Source organism: Hemitrygon akajei, chromosome 1, assembly GCF_048418815.1.
Source record: "Hemitrygon akajei chromosome 1, sHemAka1.3, whole genome shotgun sequence".
Lineage (NCBI taxonomy): Eukaryota > Metazoa > Chordata > Chondrichthyes > Myliobatiformes > Dasyatidae > Hemitrygon > Hemitrygon akajei.
Window position 1 is genome coordinate 33,470,990 of NC_133124.1, and position 19,277 is coordinate 33,490,266.

General features: G+C 41.7%; 1 protein-coding gene across 3 annotated transcripts in view; it reads left to right on the forward strand.

Moving 5' to 3' along the window:
* Positions 1 to 19,277, forward strand: part of eya1 (EYA transcriptional coactivator and phosphatase 1) — a 191,619-nt gene that overhangs the window by 94,142 nt on the left and 78,200 nt on the right. For all 3 annotated transcript variants that reach the window (XM_073040646.1, XM_073040663.1, XM_073040654.1), the window contains one exon: positions 15,820 to 15,909. In XM_073040646.1, coding sequence (XP_072896747.1) covers positions 15,820 to 15,909 — 90 coding nt within the window. The remainder of the gene's footprint in view (positions 1 to 15,819; positions 15,910 to 19,277) is intronic.

A 19,277-nucleotide genomic window follows, 5' to 3' on the forward strand; every position in this document is an offset into this window, starting at 1 on the left:
GCAGGCAGTGAAGAAAGCTAATGGCATGCTGGCTTTTATAACAAGAGAAATTGAGTATAGGAGTAAAGAGGTCCTTCTGCAGCTGTACAGGGCCCTGGTGAGACCACACCTGGAGTATTGTGTGCAGTTTTGGTCTCCAAATTTGAGGAAGGACATTCTTGCTATTGAGGGAGTGCAGCGTAGGTTCACAAGGTTAATTCCTGGAATGGCAGGACTGTCATATATCGAAAGATTGGAGCGACTGGGCTTGTATACACTGGAATTTAGAAGGATGAGAGGGGATCTGATTGAAACATATAAGATTATTAAGGGATTGGACACACTGGAGGCAGGAAGCATGTTCCCGCTGATGGGTGAGTCCAGAACTAGAGGCCACAGTTTAAGAATAAGGGGTAGGCCATTTAGAACAGAGATGCGGAAAACTTTTTCACCCAGAGAGTGGTGGATATGTGGAATGCTCTGCCCCAGAAGGCAGTGGAGGCCAAGTCTCTGGATGCATTTAAGAGAGAGTTAGATAGAGCTCATAGATAGTGGGGTCAAGGGATATGGGGAGAGGGCAGGAACGGGGTACTGATTGTGTATGATCAGCCATGATCACACTGAATGGTGGTGCTGGCTAGAAGGGCTGAATGGCCAACTCCTGCACCTACTGTCTATTGTCTATTGTCCTGACTAATCAAGAACCTATCAACCTCTGTCTTAAATGCACTCCACAACTGACCAGCAGAGCTGCCTGTGGCAATGAATTCCGCAGATTCACCACACTCTGGCTAAAGAAATTCCTTCTCATCTCTGTTCTAAATGGTGGTCCCTCTATTCTGAGACTGTGCCCTCTGGTCCAAGATTCATCCACTATAAGAAACATTCCCTCCACATTCACTCTGTCTAGGCCTTTCAACATTCGATTGATTCCACTCCCCCCACCATGCTTCTAAGTTCCAGCAAGTACAGGCCCAGAGCTGTCAAATGAGGACTACCTTTTCATTCCCAGAATTGTACTCATGAGCCTCCTCTAAACCCACTCCAATGTCAACACATCCATTCTTAGATAAGGGGCCTAAAACTGCTCACGATACTCCAAGTGAGGCTTCACCAGTGCCTTATAAAGCCTCAGTATTGCATCCTTGCTTTTGTATTCCAGTCCTCCCCAAATGAATATTACCATTGCGTTTACCTACGTTACCACCGGCTCAACCTACAAGCTAACCTTTAGGGAATTCTGCAGGAGCACTCCCAAATCCCTCTGCACCTCAGAGTTTTTTAATTTTCTCCTTGTTTAGAAAATAGTCTGTGCTTTTATTCCTTCTCCCAAACTACATGACCATACACTTCCCGAAACCGTATTCCATCTGCCATTTCTTTGCCTACTCTCCTAAGGTGTCAAGTCTTTCTACAACCTCCCTGTTATCTCAACTCTACCTATCACTCCACCTATCTTCATATCATCCAAAAAGCCATCAATTCTGTCAACCAAATAGTTGGCATGTAGCATAAAAGGATGCAGTACCAACACAGACCCCTGCAGAATACCACTAGTAACCGGCAGCCAATCAAAAAAACGCAACCTTTATTCCCGCTATTTGCCTCCTGCCAATCTGCCAAATCTCTATCCATACCAGTATCTTTCCTGTAATACCACGGGCTCTTGTTCAGCAGACTCATGCACAACACCTTGTCTAAGTACTCAACATTCACAAGATTCGCCTTTGTCAACCATTCTTGTTATCTCCTCACAGAATTCCAACAAATTTGTCAGGCAAGATATTCCCTTAAGGAAACCATGCTGGCTTTCACCCATTTTATCATGTGTCTCCAAGTACCCTGAGACCTTGTCCTTAATAATTGACTCCAACATCTCTGAACCACTGAGGTCAGGCTAACTAGCCTGTAAGTTCCTTTCTTCTGCCTTCTCCCTTCTTGAAGAGTGGAGTGACATTTGCAATTTTTCAGGCATCTGAAACCACATCAAAATCTAGTAATCCGTGAAAGGTCATTACTAATGCCTCCATAGTTTCTTCAGCTACCTTCTGAAGAATCCTGGGGTGTCTTCTATCTAGTTGAAGTAACTTGTGGATCTTCTGAACTTTCAGCTTCTTAAGCATCTACTCCCTAGTAATAGCAACTGCATTCACTTCTTCCCCTTGACAGGCTTGAGCTTCCAGCATACTGCTAGTGTCTTCCACGGTGAAGTGTAATTCAAAATGCTTATTCAGTTCATCTTGTCCCCCATTACTACCTCTCCAGCATCAGTTTCCTGTGCTCTGATATCTACTCTCACTTTTCTTTTACGCTTTGTATATCTGAAAAAAACTTGGTATCCTCTTTGATATTATTGGCTAGTTTAGCTTCATATTTCATCTTTTAACTCCTTATGGCTTTTTAGTTGTCTTGTGTTGGTTTTTAACAACTTCCTAATCCTCTAACTTCCCACTAATCTTTGCTCCATTATCTATCCTGTCTTTCGCTTTTATGTTGTCTTTGACTTCCCTTGTCATCATCCTGCCTTTTAGAATACCTCTTTTTCTGTGGGATGTATCCGGTTCATTACACAACACCCAATCCAGAAAAGCCTTTCCTCTGGTGGGCTCAACCACAAGCTGCTCTAAAAAGCCACCTCATAGGCATTTTTCAAATTCTGTCTCTTGCGATCCAGTAGCAGCTAGATTTTCCCAATCTACCTGCGTACTGGAATACCCCAAGACTATCAGAACATTGCCTTTTGACGTGCCTTTTCTATCTCCCGTTGTAGCCCACATTCTGGCTACTGTTCATGGGCCTGAATATATAACTCCCATCAGGGTATTTTTACCCTTGCAGTTTCTTAAATCTTCCCACAAGGATTCAACATCTTCTGATCCTATGTTACCTCTTTTTAAGGATTTGATCTCATTTTTTACCAACCGAGCTACCCCATTTCCTCTGCCTACCTGCCTGTCCTTTTCATATAATATGTGTCCTTGGGTGTTAAGCTCCCAACTCTGACCTTCTTTCAGCCACGGCTCAGTGGTGCCTACAACATTATACCTGTCAATTGCTAACTGCACTCCAAGATCATCTCCCTTATTCCATATTCCGCATGCATTCAACTATCACACCTTGTCCTGTATTCACCACAGTTTTGCCCTATCATCTGCCTGTCTTTCCTCATAGTCTCACTACACACTGCACCTACTTGTATACCATCTGCCCTATCCTCACCCCTATCAGTCCATTTCCCATCCTCCAGCCAATTTAGTTTAAACCCTGCCCAAGAGCTCTGGAAAAACCTGCAGCAAGGATATTGGTCCCCCTCGGGTTCAGGTGTAACCACTCTCTTTCATACAGGTAGTACCTTCCCCAGAAGAGATACCAGTGATCCAGAAATCTGAAGCCCTGCCCCCGCAACACTTCCTCAGCCACACATTCATCTGCCAAATCATCCTATTCTTATGTTCACGGCACAGGCAGGAATCCACAGATTACTAATCTTGAGGTTTTGCTTTTCATCTTTGTACCTAACTCGCTATATTCCCTCTTCAGGACCTCATCCCTTTTCCTACTTGTATCATTAATAACTACATGCACCACAGCATCTGGCTGTTCACCCTCCCCCTTTAGAATGCTTGGACCCAACCCGAGATGTCCCTGACCCTGGCACCTGGGAGGCAACATATTGTCTGGGTGTCCCTTTCACACCCACAGAATCTCATGTCTACTCCTCTAACTATGGAATCCCCAGTCAATACTGCAATCCACTTCTCACTCCTTCCCTTCTGAGCCATCGGTCCTGACTCAGTTCCTGAGACCTGATTGCTTCATTTCCCCCTCAACAGTATTCAGAGTGGTATAGTTGTTATTGAGGGGAACCGCCACAGGGATACTCTGCACTGGCTGCTCATTTCCATTCCCTCTCCTGACAGTCACCCAGGCACCTGCCTCCTGCAACTTAGAGGTGACTACCTCTCTATAGCTCCTATCCACTACCTGCTCATTCGCCCAAATGAGCCAAAGATTATCAAGATGCAGCCCCAGTTCCTTAACACATTCTCTGAGGAGCTGCAGCTCATTGCACCCAACACAGATACGGTTAACTGAAAGGCTGGAGGTCTCCCAGAATGCCCACATCTCACACAAAGAACACAACACAGCCCCTGGAGCCATTCCCATGGCACTAATTATACACTAAAAGACAAAGAATGAAGAGGAAGCTTGCATCACCCAAGCCTGCTGAGCCAAAGCCTCCCCACTCTAACACTGGTACACTCCTACAATGGCCGCTCCACTTGTTCCCACCTTATCTTTATTTGCCCTTGCTAATAAATCGCAATACAATTGGGGTGGAGGTAAAAGTGAAAGCACGTGAACATTACTTTTTAAATCCTCACCCCTACCTATGTGGAGCCTCCTCTGTCAATTCGATTGGGCCACTGAAAATAAATTGAGCAAACACTTAAAAAAGTAAATAAATAACACAGAGAACACGAACCACAGAATCTTTGAAAGTGAGTCCACAGCCACGGAGCAGTTCAGTGCTGCAGCCAGTCCAGAAGCCCGTCGGCTGGAGTTCACAGCCACGGAGCAGTTCAGTGCTACAGCCAGTCCAGAAGCCCGTCGGCTGGAGTTCACAGCCACGGAGCAGTTCAGTGCTGCAGCCAGTCCAGAAGCCCGTCGGCTGGAGTTCACAGCCACGGAGCAGTTCAGTGCTACAGCCAGTCCAGAAGCCCGTCGGCTGGAGTCCACAGCCACGGAGCAGTTCAGTGCTGCAGCCAGTCCAGAAGCCCGTCGGCTGGAGTTCACAGCCACGGAGCAGTTCAGTGCTGCAGCCAGTCCAGAAGCCCGTCGGCTGGAGTTCACAGCCACGGAGCAGTTCAGTGCTGCAGCCAGTCCAGAAGCCCGTCGGCTGGAGTTCACAGCCACGGAGCAGTTCAGTGCTGCAGCCAGTCCAGAAGCCCGTCGGCTGGAGTTCACAGCCACGGAGCAGTTCAGTAGTGAGCTGAACACCGGCTCATTGCTTACCCTCAGCCTTGATGCGTTGATCTTTTTAATCAGACTCAGTGCTTAAATTGGCTAAATTTGGGTTAATTTTCTGCTCTTGTGCCCAGGCCCTGCCACTTCAATCCAGACCAAAGTTTCATCTGGTCCCAAGTCTACTTCATAGCAACGACCACCTTGACCATACCTGTACCCTTGAGAGTCCAGTTTGTATCCTTCCTGATTCTGCAAAAACGCCAGGCCATACAGACATCTCAAAAGCACAGCTCCCAAAGGGAAACCACAAACTATTGATTCCATTGATCATAGTCCAGAAAAAGTATAATTAATAGAATAATTAGTAGCTTTGTTTGCTGCCCATAAAATATCACTGTGATTTGCTATTGTGACTTAGCCTTAAGAAGCAAGAATACCAATCAAACTGATTTGTTGATAATCAGCAATATTGCAACAAATGCAGAACAGTGCTTGGAAAATTAGAGATGTCTGCCTTCCAGTCATTCTGTTAGCTTTCTCTTCATCAGAAAAACCAGCATTTATAGAAATTATTCATTATCTTTTCAGACCAGGTACAGTATGTATACATATGTGAGTTCAGTTAGGTGTGCTAAGAAGGTTATGAACTTGGATTTTACTGGTAAACTGTAGCAGTTCTACATTTACTGTCTACCAACCTCAGTCTTGCCAACTAAGCTCTTGGTAATTTGCTAGCTGCATTACTCTGCTAGTCGTCTCATGGGGTTCAGCAGCAGAACCAGATCTTGCTGAGATTCTGCACCATTTGTCCTGAGGAATCTGCGCTTGCAACCTTTAAGCTCATGATTTTAAATGGGCAGCGCAGAGATTTGGAGAAAATTAAGACAATTTCCTTGTAAAATTCTTTTATCTAATTTTATTTTAATTTGGAACTATTTATGTAACTGAGGCATTCAAGAATTTCATAGCGCTTTGCCACCGGTCGATGGTTTCCAGAGGAGTTGCATGGGAGGATCCTGTGTGGGCTACCATGCCACTCTAACAGATCTTTTGAGGCCCTACCTCTACCTAGGTCCTTGTCACTTTACTCTTGGTCTGTCCAGACAAGCAAAATTAACCTCCAGGTTCATCTAAGGTTGACACAAAGTACACTGCAGATGCTGGGGTCAAAGCAACACATACAACAAGCTGGAGGAACTCAGTAGGTCGGGCAGCATCCGTGGAAACGAGCAGTCAACGTTTCGGGCTGAGACCCTTTGTCAGGGTCCGGATGAAGGGTCTCGGCCCGAAACGTTGACTGCTCGTTTCCACGGATGCTGCCCGACCTGTTGAGTTCCTCCAGCTCATTGTACGTGTTGCTCATCTAAGGTAGTGTGGGACAAGGCATGACCAGAGGCTTGGACATGAGTACTGGGCCTATGGCAGAAAAAAGTCGGTGGTCAATGTTTCCAACAACAAAACCATCTGCCTACTTGTTCAAATTCACAGAATAAAGTTCAGAAGTATTGGTCGTCATTTTGATTTACTAAGCCATTAATTGTATTCCTTTCCAAGCATTCTTTTGTTTGGAAATCCTCAACCTGCTCACTCATTAATTTTATGCCTTTGTTTTGATGTGAACCCTTAACTGATTCAGTGGTGTTTATTTATTTTGTGTTGGTCATGCATACTGAGCAAACGGGAACCCAGGACACTGCAGTCTCATTTCATTGAACTAAGCTGCAAACCCCTGTTGAGACCGGGTCCTTTTTTTAAAAAAAATCCCAATTTATATTCGCCTAAAATAAATCAAAATAAGACAAAGAAACATCACAGTTATGATTTGATCATATTTCATTTTCACAAAATTTGGAAGGCAGACGTATGCCAGAGCAGTGGACACCTCAAAGAGCAAACACCTGAAATGGAACTGCATGGATGCTTAAATCCAAACTTCCCTCCAGTTCTCTTTGTGCACCAGTTCATGCAGGAACCCTGACACACCCAGCAGTATTCCACATGTGATTGAATACCGTTTCCATAATTTTTGGTCACACAAACATGGTCTGCATAATCTGAGTTGTTCTGGCAGAGGTAGGCTCTCAAAGACCACTTCAGGGTGACTTAAAGTAAACCGTCAGCCTTCTGTCACCAGCCCAACGACAATTGGCAAACTTTTCTCAGCTAAGAACCCCACTCCGAACAAAGCTCATTCCCTATTCTCTTGACTCACCTATTGCCATGTCTAATCAACAATCTCTGACACCTGATCCTTACCCTGACTTGGTAGAACTTGCACATTGTGACTCATCAGCCTCTTATTGAGCCTCCCACTCCCGCCCTGACTTTATGTATTCTGGACTGTTGAATTTAGTTTTACTGTGAGAATCATGCTTTCTTCTGCATATTTTGTCTTCAATGACATTTATTGGAAAGATTAAATTGCAATGGGATAGGTTATCTTAGAATGAACTTCTCGTAAGCAGTTACTGTCAGATTTTAGATCTTTGTTCATCCAAAACTGACAAGATTAGGCCAATGCCGTTGCTTCCAGGAACCAGAAAAGTTACTTACTGGCTCTGATAGCACTCACACTTCATTGGTGGCCTTTTGGATGAGGTTGGCAAAAAGGTGACATGCACCTAGGAATGTGCTCCAGAAAAGCTGGTACTTAGGAAAAGACTTAAAGAAAAAAGTTCTGAAAAGCTGGGTTCAAACAAGTTCATTTTAACAGGTCATTTTTCAATGCAGGATTGTTCAATTTAGTGATAGGTCTTATTTTGGCAAAGCTGATCATTCTGTATTAGCCATTTTAGCTACAATGCCTTGTGGGTAATACAGCAGCTTAAACGTAATGTTCTGCCGACAATGGCTTCTTGCTGTGGATTGAGAACTATAAATAGGATAGATTCATCTGTTCTGTTTATCATTTATCTTGATTGACACCAGCAATTCTTGAACATGAACCTGACAGTTCAAACCAGCTGCATGATGATTGGATTTTGGAGGCTGGGGAAAGGGTTGGCAGTCTGCAGATAGCGCTGATGACTGTAGACAGGTGCACAACCTGAAAAGCAGCTGCAGTCTGACATTTTCTTGCATGATTGCATCTGCAAATTTCCTGTTGAGTTAGTGCTGCTAGGATAAAGACACCTTGTACTTGATAAGTAGTAAGTGGATTTGTAATATTTATCATGAAAATAAATACCTGTTGGTAAGAATTTTATGAGAATCTGCTGGGCTACAAATTCTCATGGATTTTTACATATTTTTTAGGTTGAATATCATTGATATGTTGTGAATTTTATTTTGCAGCAACAATCTAAAATTTACAGTAAGAAATATATATAAAAAATAAGTTCAAAAAGAGCAAAAATAGTGAGGTAGTATTCATGTGTTGGTGCACGGTAGTGTAGTGGCTAGCACAACCCTTTACAGTATCAGTGACCCAGGTTCAATGCTTGCTGCTGTCTGTAAAGAGTTTGTACTTTCTCATCGTGACTGCGTGGATTTCTGGTTCTCTGGTTTCCTCCCAGTACAAACGTATACCTGTTGGTAGGTTAGTAGGCCTTTGTAAATTGTCCCATGATCAGGCTAGGATTAAATCAGGGCATTGCTGGGCAGCACAGATCGAAGGGCCAGAGGGTACTGTTCCATGCTGTGTCTCACTAAATACATAAAAGTTGATTCATTGTCCATTCAGAAATCTGATGGGGAATGTGAAGAAGTTGTCCCTGAAACACCGAGTGTGTGTCTTCAGGCTCCTGTTCTGGTGGCATGTTCTGGGTGATGGGGTCTTCATTGGTAGGTGCCGCTTTTTTTGAGGCATCACCTTATTGATTGAAGATGGTGTTATTTAGAAAATGGGTGAGACACAAGAGACTGCAGATGCTGGAATCTACTAACTCAGTGAATTTCTCTAGCAGTTTATTTGTTGCTGCAGGTGAAAATAGTCCTTACCTGTTTTCTAATCCTTGTTTGACTATGATAATTATTCATTGTAAAATTATATTAATAACCATTCCTGTTCTTCAGCACTTTTGGAAAAAAATGGCATTCAACCTATATTTTCAGTCCACTCGCTTCAACTCTAAGGTTCCAGGTCATCATTCCGTCTTTTACTTAATCCTTACCCCCTCAAAGGTTTCTCCACAGTTCAACCACACCTTTGAGACAGTCACATTGAACTGCAAATCCTTATAAACATGCATGCATTGTAAGCTTTTTCCTTAAGTATGTTATTACAACTTTGAATGATTAGCTTCCAATTAGCGGCTTTAACACAAAAAAAACAAGAGTTTAATTAAGCACATTTTTTTCTCTATCGTACAGCAGTACTTAGTTCTCAATAGATGCACAACAAATTTAGCACCAAGCTATCAGCATAATTACAGTCTTTATCAGACCTGTTTTTTAAAAAAATCCCAGTACCAGATTAAACCCAATTCCATTCCTTTGCAGCCTTAATTATAAGTGAAACTACATTTCAATTGAAGATCTCAGAGTAAGCCTTTGAGCTTTTAAATAGAAGCTTTCTTGTTGCTTGGGAATGTGACCTGTGGAAAGAATGAATAAATTTAGTGAATGCAGAGCTCTAATTTCAGAAACAATCAAAGGAATATTTCAACTACTGTCCACTAATAAATCTCACCAAAGCTCCTTTTTTAATGCTTGGTCGTACATTTGTAAGCAGTTTTTCCATCTATACCCAATAAAAGGTCTATGGATTGGGAAGGTGGGGAAGGGAATTGTTCTCAGATGATTTTCTTCAGGAATGGGGCAGTAGGAGGTCAAAATCATTTTTTTCCCCAGCAGAAAAGCTGCACTAATTTTCTATTTAATGCCCACAATGCAAACATCAAGAAAGCCCTGAGAAAGCTACCAGACTTACCTCAATGTGGGTTAGAGCCAAAGTCATGAGCAAAATGTAATTGAGGTGTTTGCTCAACACTGGAACCCGAATACACCCGTAACACTTTCCACATCTTAAATATCAGGAGGATATTCACTTTTGAGTATTTTTTAAAGGAGAATCCTCTGCTACATTGAGGTATTGGAAAACTTACATAAAATAATGATACATTAAAAAAAGCAAATTTTTTCGAAGTACTAGCCTGCGGGAGAAACTCAGCACATGAACAGCATCTCTGGGGAGGGGGAGGAAGGAATTTTAAACAACACTTCTTTCCCCACCCCAACCCCACAGTTACTGCTCACCACCCCCCCCCCCCCCCCACACCCAGTTTCTCATTCAGATTCTTGCTCCAGATTCTAGCATCTGCACTATTTTTTTAAACTACTCTGACTGTTTGGACATTTCGAAAGGAAGTATAATGCCTGCAGAACGGTTCTTCGCTCTTAAAGGAGACCTTCAGCAGTGTACGCTTTTGTTTTTAATCATTTAGCCCTCTCACTGGATCCACTCAAACTGAGGAAGACCAGGAGGAGGAAGTACCCAGTATTGGTCTGCAGGGAGAACAAACCAGTGGGTGGGGATTAGAACCCTTCTAATTAGAATTAGAATTCACACACCAAGGGCAATATACTTGTACTTCTCAAAGAAGCGGTGCATAAGGAGGTTGTCATGGGTTTGTGCCAGCTCTTGCAACAGGCCCTATAACTATCTGCCATAACAAGCAGAACACCACAAATACACTCACTTTCGCTCCCAGATAGCTCACCTGCAGGCTGCCAGAGGCAACATTAATTTACAGCCACATTCAGACAAAAACGGGCTGAAGATATGTTTGGGTGAGCACATGTTCTTATCTCATTACCCCAAGCATCTGGAAGCAGTATAACTGGGTTTCCACCAGCCCCGACATGATCCCACCATTCACATCTTCCCCTCCCCTCCCCATCCTGCATTTTGCAGGGACCTCTCACTTCATGTCACATTGATCTGATGTCCACCTGTCTCCATCCCATGGCATGTTCCCATGCACCAGAGGAGGTGCAAAGCCTGCCCATTTTCCCCTTGCCTTACCACCATCCAGCAATCATTCTGTGTGAAGCAGAATTCATTTGCATCCTTTCCAGTCTAGTCTGCTGCATTTGTTGTTTACAATGTGACATCTACAGGCAGATTAGCATGGGGCAGCCCATTAGCCAGTGGTTAGCACAATCATTTTGCTGAGACCTGTGCTCAATGTACAGGAGTGATTTCAAGATTCTTGTTATATACCACTTTAATTCTCAATCTTATTCCCATTCTGATATGTCTGCCTGTAGCCTCCTACACTGGCATAGTCAGGCCCAGATAACCAGAAGGAACATGTTATATTCCATCTAGGCACTTTTCAACTTTCCAGAATGAACATGGAATTTTCCAACATAACGTAACACACCTTTCTCACTGTTTCCCATTATCACACTTGTGTCCCTATCTCTATAAAGTCTTATTAACAGATAGTCTTTGATGCCCTGTATCACATGATCTGTCTTAACCAATAACTAGCAAAGAACAAACTACTGGAGAAACTCAACAGGTCAAGCAGCATCTGTGGAGAGAGAAGTTGATATTCTGGATTGAGGGCCTCCATCTCCTTTTATCTGTCTCCACATTGACTGTTGTCTTACACAGGTCTCTAGCTCTGCTTTGAAAGCTGTAAACCCCCCATTCTTTCCACAGTTCTCAAGAAGAGTCACTGACTTGAAACAGTACTTGTCTTGATTGGATCAGTTCTTCCAGCATTTCTGTTCTTGTTTCAGAACTCTGGGATTTGGTAGATTTATAATATTTTCCAAAGAACAGGGCATCACTGAAAGTGCCATGTTATCATGCATTCTACATAAAGAACAAAAGTCAGGCAGGGTTGGAATTTCCCTAAGGTACTCCTCCTTTTCCCAGCTGCCTGTATCAACAGAGCATAAAATTGCTTTAATACAGTGAAGCACAATTTAAATGATCCATCACCAACCTTTTTTTGGTCACACAGATCCAACCCAACCAAAAGTCCGTTTGCACGGCTGTGTTGTGAGGCACAACAATCTGCGAGCAGCAACAGACCTGAAGCCCTGCTCCAAACCTGCCCTGATGTCTTGTGTGGTCAAACGCCCTTTTAATTTTATCTAATTGTCTGTTAATGAGAGACAATTAAAAACAACAGAAATAGATGTAACTAATTTAAAAAAGCAAAGAAATAACTAATTTTAAAATTACTTAACTAATAAATTAAATAAAATATTATTAATAATTAAACTTAAGAAACACTTAGACCATAAGATACAGGAGCAGGATTAGACAATTTGGCCCATTGAGTCTGCCTCCCATTCCATCATGGCTAATCCATTTCCCCTCTCAGTCCCAATCTCCTGCCTTCAACCGTAACCCTAACCTAGTGGTCACCAACCTTTTTAAGCCCAAGATCCCCTACCTTGGCCTTAGTGAAAGGCGAGATCGACCTACTAAATTGGTTAGTCACGCACATGCGCACCTGGCAGAAAACCCCGCAACCCGGAAGTAGAAATAATGTATGTACACTGTGTAGTTTCACTTAACAGAATCGGGAAGATTAAGCCAAAACCAATTTGTAGAAAAAAATCGGCACGTACACGCATGCGCGCACACGTGCCCACGCAGGGCTTCATGGTCATGGCAGTCTTTCTTGAGGTAAACACAAGTGTTCCGTATTTGACTGCTACTTTTGTCCCTCATTTGGGAGTGAGAAATTTGACTCATAACTACAGACAGCCAGTCTGAGACAGTCTGTGAGGTGTCTGTCAGTAAGACAGCTCCTGTACTTAGATTTAATAATTTTCATCTATTGCAGCACAGCGCCCACGCAAACCTCCTGACAGACTGAATACTTGAATGGACAGTTTCCTTTGTTAGACTGAATGTTGAATTTGCCACGTTTTTCAGGTGTTTTGTATTGGTAAACTGTTACTGAGACACTAGTATAAGTTTCAGAGGTACACAAGATAGTGACACCACTATTTTTTGTTTCCCAGTTATTTACATTTAGGGAATGTTGGAATTTAAAGGGGGAGAAGTGTTCTAACGTGAGCATTATAAAGATAAATTAATACAAATTAGGTTAATGATAATATAGCAATACCCCCTGCTACGGAAACTGTTTGTAAAGAGAGGGTGCTTCTGGGTTGCGGGGTTTTACTTCCAGTCTTTTCTACCGCGGTGCATGGCAGGGGAGCTACACACATGCGCACTGGCAGAAAGAATGGAACTAAAACCCCGCAACCCGGAAACAATCTCTCAACAGTATTTGTGTATTTATTTTTCACTTTTTCGGGATCTTCTGGGAAAGTCTCAAAGATCGACAGGTTGGCGACCACTACCCTAACCAATCAAGAATCAATCGACTTCTGCCTTAAATATAGCCTGTATTCACTTGCCTTCATTTATCACTTGTCTTCATTTATCCTTTCCATCCAGGTTGGCAATCTCCTCCAAACAATTGGGGCTGAATTAAATGCTGGTATAAAGCAGGGGTTGGTGGGGGTCAGATATGAAATATATCATGTTCCTTAGCTTGACACACCCAAATCATTAGAAGGGAAAAGATGAAATATGAAAGCAAGCTAGCAAATAATATCAAAGTGGATAGTAAAAGTTTTTTCAAGTATGTTAAAAATAAAAGAGAAATGAAAATGGATAGAGGGCCGCTAGAAAATGAGGCAGACAAAATAATAAGATGGCTGATGAACAAAATGAGTATCTTGCATCAATCGTCTCTGTGGAAGACACTAGCAGTATGCCTGATGTTGTAGTGTGTGAAGGAAGAGCAGTGGGTACAGTTACTGTTACAAGAGAGAAGGTGCTCAAAAGCTGAAAGACCTAAAGGTGCATAAGTCACCCAGACCAGAAGAACTGCACCCTAGGGTTCTGAAATAGGTAGCGTTAGAGGTTATGGTGCCATTAGAAATGATCTTTCAAAAATCGTTGGACTATGGCATGGTGCCAGAGGTCTGGAAAACTGCAAATGTCACTCCACTCTTTAAGAAAGGAGGCAGGCAGCAGAAAGGAAATTATAGACCAGTTAGCCTGACCTCAGTGGTTGGGAAGATGCTAGAGTCATTTGTTAATGATGAGGTGATGGAGTACTTGGTAATACAGGACAAGATAGTACAACAGGTTTCCTTCAGGGAAAATCCTGCCTGACGAACCTGTTGGAATTCTTTGAGGAGATTACAAGTAGGATAGATAAAGGGGATGTGGTGGATGTTGTATATCTAGACTTTCAGAAAACCTTTGGCAAGGTGCCACACGTGAGGCTATTTACCAAGTTAAGAGCCCATGGTATTACAGGATAGTTACTAACATGGTTAGAGCACTGGCTGATTGGTAGGAGGCAGCGAGTGGGAATAAAAGGATCCTTTCTGGTTGGCTTCCAGTGACTAGTGGTGTTCCACAGGGGTTGTACCACTTCATTTTGTGCTGTAGATAAATGGTTTAGATGATGGAATAGATGGCTTTGTTGCTAGGTTTTCAGAATATACAGACTCAATGGGCCAGATGGCCTAATTCTGTTTCTATGTCTTATGGTCAAACTCTGGCTCTGACCGCCAGTGCCAGCAACCAAGCAGGAGGTCAGATGCACCAGCATCTGCTGTGTTAAACAGTAGATGATAGACAGGTGGAGACTTCTGTTCACCCACTTATTAAGTGAGGGGTACTTGTACAACAAGGCCCTCTAGTAAGTGCCAGTGCGTTAATTATTTTAATCCTTGTATGATCCATTGCTATTATCTGCAGGAAACTAAAAGCTGGACCTAAGTACTTAAGCAAGTTTCCAATTTAAACTTTAAATATGGGGCTCATCAAGACACATAGCATATGCCCCTAAGATCCACAAGGAATGAGAGCAATGAATGAAAGAAACTACAGACACACACTTTTTGTTAATAATTTAGAACACCGATCAGCTGATATTGGAGAACATAATCTTTGCATAGACCCAATCTTTCTGTGAAGCTCAATGAAGATTTAAAGATAGGGCAACAATCATGTATTAAAAGAACACAATAGGTTGTGTTATTTAAAAAAGCAATGTTTCTAGTTATCTAGCAAATAACTTCTTTTAAAAAAGTCTACTTGAGTATTACTTTCTCTTCCTACAGCTAAGACCTGTTTTCCTGAGTATTTCCAGCACTTTCCATTTTTATTTACTTTAATAATGCATTATCTGTACTTATTGTTATGCAAACTAGTATTAAAAACAACTTGCTCTTTAGATGACTATGTATCAAATGTTATGTTTTTGCATTTTTTCATGCAGTTAAACCCAGACAGAACAGGTCCTACCTGATTCTGCTTTCCCGATTATCTTGTCTAGTTTGTTTCTCTTAAATTTAACCTGTGAATGGAAAACTGGCAAAGTATTTTTATTAGAACAGAACTATTTATGACTGTTTAATCCTTTGAAATGCAATTTATAACATCTTGCGATAGATATTACATTGCTTGGTCATGGGATGGGAAGTTTATCCTTGCATTGAAAATGAAAGATAATCATAAAAGTTTTGTATTGTTAAACTTTTCTAAGAAATCAAATAGATTTAAAGTCTTGTCTCTTGTAAAGGTTTGCTTTGAAATTTGTCTACTGGATTCACATATTTAGTCGCAGGTCTTCAAACTGTGGTTTAACTTGGCTTTGACCACAGCTGAGCTCAGAAACACCAATACTTGGACTGCTATGTTGTTGGATTTTAAGGTGGCCGTTGATTTAGAAAGGACAGCTTTAATCCTTTAAGAGTACACCCCAGATCAGAACAATATATGTTAGTATCAGAGGCTGCAGATTTCATTTTTGAGTGTTAAATATGGCTCCTAAAGATGTCTGGTATACACTCCAGAGATCCACAGGGGCAAAGAATTTGGCATATCTACTTCAACCAATGAATATTGTTTTCTTATTTGCATTCTGTGCATAGGATCCACCCACATCGGTGTCACTTGGATTACGAATGGAAGAAATGATCTTCAACTTGGCAGACATGCATCTCTTTTTTAACGATTTAGAGGTAGGTGGAGATTGTTTAACCTCCAGTCTTTGTTAAATATGTCTGTGCCTTCAAAAGCTCATCAGTTATTCATTATATCATTGATAGCAGATGAATAGGATGGTTGAACTCAATAATAGAGGTGCTTTTTTCAGTGCTTTATGTAATAATTTAAGATATTATTGAAAATATTTCTCTATGGTAAACTGTGTCTGAATGGAATTCTTGGTGTTTTCATTGGTCCATAAAACAACCATAATATCGTGACTGGTTTGTAATTTAGAAACATAGAAACAAAGAAAACCTACAGCACAATACAGGCCCTTCAGCCCACAAAGTTGTGCCGAACATGTCCCTATCTTAGAAATTACTAGGGTTACCCATAGCCCTCTATTTTTCTAAGCTCCATGTACCTGTCAAAAAGTCTCTTAAAAGACCCTATCGTATCCACCTCCACCACCATTGCCAGCAGCCCATTCCATGCACTTTGAGATAAATTATTAGTTTACCTTTGCTCAAAAATAAAATCAAGTACATTGCCTCTGCTGTTTTCTAGGGACTGACCTGCTTGACCACATAGATGCTGAATTTAACCTAAGGAAGCACTGTATATGTTTACATTAAAAACGTAATTTACAATAGTACTGGGTTCCCATTGAAAGGAAGAAAAAAATATTCTGATGTTATTTGTGGAAGTAACTTTCAAATTGTAGGGATAACTTTACATCCATTTACAATTAGAAAGGCAAAATGTATCTGTTCTTTTTCAGTTGAGGAAACAGACTTCTGTTAATGTGGAACAGAAATTGACTACAAATTTTCATGTCGGCATGAATGTACAACTGCAGTCATACAAATGCAAATGGAGGTTTCACTGAATACTTTCATTTATGGTGTATGATTGGATTATTGTTCACAGATTGTAAGATCTTAAGGTGCATAGCTTGTTGGTATATACAGCTGCTCTTCACACAGAACTTCAATAAAATGAAAATCATGGGGGAGTTCTCCAACTGGAGTCATCCCACCTATGGTATCAATTACCTTCACTCCATCAGAAGGTCACCAGAGATGGCACAAAGCCCTTCAGATACTGCACCCACCTGCAGTAAGATGTGGACAACATTCTGAAATAGAAATCATGCCTTGCTAATACCAGAAAATGATCCTCTACTACAAGAGTCAAATACTTTGATATCATTTGTTATGTGTCATATGACGTGGGTGATCATGGTCTTTAGACCATGACTGTTCAAGGCAAATTTTTCTGCAGAAGTGGTTTGCCATTGCCTGCTTCTGGGCAGTGTTTTTACAAGATGGTGACTCCGGCCATTATCAATACTCTTCAGAGATTGTCTGCCTGGCGTCAGTGGTCACATGACCAGAACTTGTGATGTGCACCAGCTGCTCATACAGCCATCCACCACCTGTTCCCATGACTTCATGTGACCCTGACTGGGGGCTAAGCAGATGCTACACCTTGCCCGAGGGTGACCTGCAGGCTAGCGGAGGGAAGGAGCGCCTTACACCTCCTTTGGTAGAGACGAATCTCCAGCCCACCACCCTTCACCCCTGCTGATAAGATTAACTGGACTAGTCACAAAAATAGAAAGCAGGTCAGAGGCTGATGCAAATGGCGTAGCTCCTCCGCAAAGTTTTTTCATAACCACAAGACACAAATCAAGAGCGAAATGGAATCTTCTCTTCCTAGATGTGTGAAGATACGATAATTCCCAAGATATCATTCTTGACATCATTTAAGGAAAAGCATCACACTTGTTTGTCAGCCATCCTGCTACCTTAATGATTTCACGCTTCCCCACCAACATCTGCTGGCTGCTGCTTACACCATCTACATGATGGATTGCAACCATTTGCCAACTCAACAGAGACTCCCAAAACCACAATTCCTATTGTGAGGAAAGGCAAGGGGAGCAGGTGTGTAGAATATCTAATGTGCAGGTTGTTATCCCAGTCACACTCCATATTAGTTTGGAAATGTGTTATCGTTCCTCCATCATCATGAAACAAAATCCTAGAATTCTCCGATGAAGAAGATTTTGGTATACCTCCATCAGAAAGACTGATGATTCAAGCTGGTCGTTCAACACCAGCTTCTTAAAGGATCATAAAGATTAGATGACAACTAATGTCTTTCCAATCAAAGTCTTCCCCATGAAAGAATTATTAAAAACACAACAAAAAATAAGGAATGAAATTTGGTTCTTTTGTGTGGTGATAGTTGAGCAAGTAGCAATGGCACAAGAAGAGCTTCTTGCATTTCTTAAATAGACTATTCCACTAGAGAATAAAATTTAGTAAGTATCCTTTCCCAAACTCAGAATCTTCAGCAATAAACTATCCCTCAGAAAATGTGTTAATGTTATAATGAACTGAGGCAAACTGATGTTCAGTAACTTTTTGAAATATGAGTGATATCATATAAAAACAGATCCTCCTTGGAGTAACACACACAAAATGCTGGTGGAACGCAGCAGGCCAGGCACCATCTATAGAAAGAAGCACTGTCAATGTTTTGGGCCGAGACCCTTCGCCAGGACCCTCCTTGGAGTACTACATTATAAGGAATATAGTGCACTGTAATACACTGTAGGAAACCACTGTGTCCTCTAGCACATTTTTTGTTGCACTGTAATATAATTTTGTGAGAACCTGTATAATGCAGGATTCTCACTGGAATGCAGTGTGATTGAATTTGGTAAATTGGTTTATTATTGTCATGTATACTGAGGCCCAATGAAGAAAATTACATTTAGTTAGAGAGGTACATCATTTGATCAGGAAACAATCCGGAATTAAAATAATACCAATTGCATAAATACAGGAACAGATTTAAATCAGAAAATTAATTTAAAAGTTTGCCAATAGCTGAACAGTGGCAGAGTATACTTGATTTTTAATGCATCTATGTTCAATTGAAACAAAAATTGAGAAAAGTGTGTAAGGGGATTTCTTCTTTTTCTTTGTTACTGTGTATGTAATCAAAATGGCTTCTTTGTTTTGTTAAAAGTAGGAATGCTTCTTTGTTGTGAGAGAGTCCTGGAAGCTTGTTTGGGTTAAAATTTACTGATAACGAGAATTGTATTCCTTTGTAAACCAATTGGGATTAATGTTGTTCTTTCTTCTGAGTCTGTAAGCTATTGTTGGCGGGCTTTTGGGGAGATCGGCGCGAGGGGTTGAGAGAGAGAGGATGCGATGCTGTAAGCTGGGCGAGGAACGGACCCCAAGGGGGGGTCCAAGGCCAGGAGGTACTCCGAGGAGAGGAGATAAAGCTAGATGTGCTTGGTTGACCACTTCGGGTGGTCCTAAGCTGCGAGTCGAGGAGTTCGGAGGGGATCAAATGATGGCCAGAAGACTTCAGTAATTGA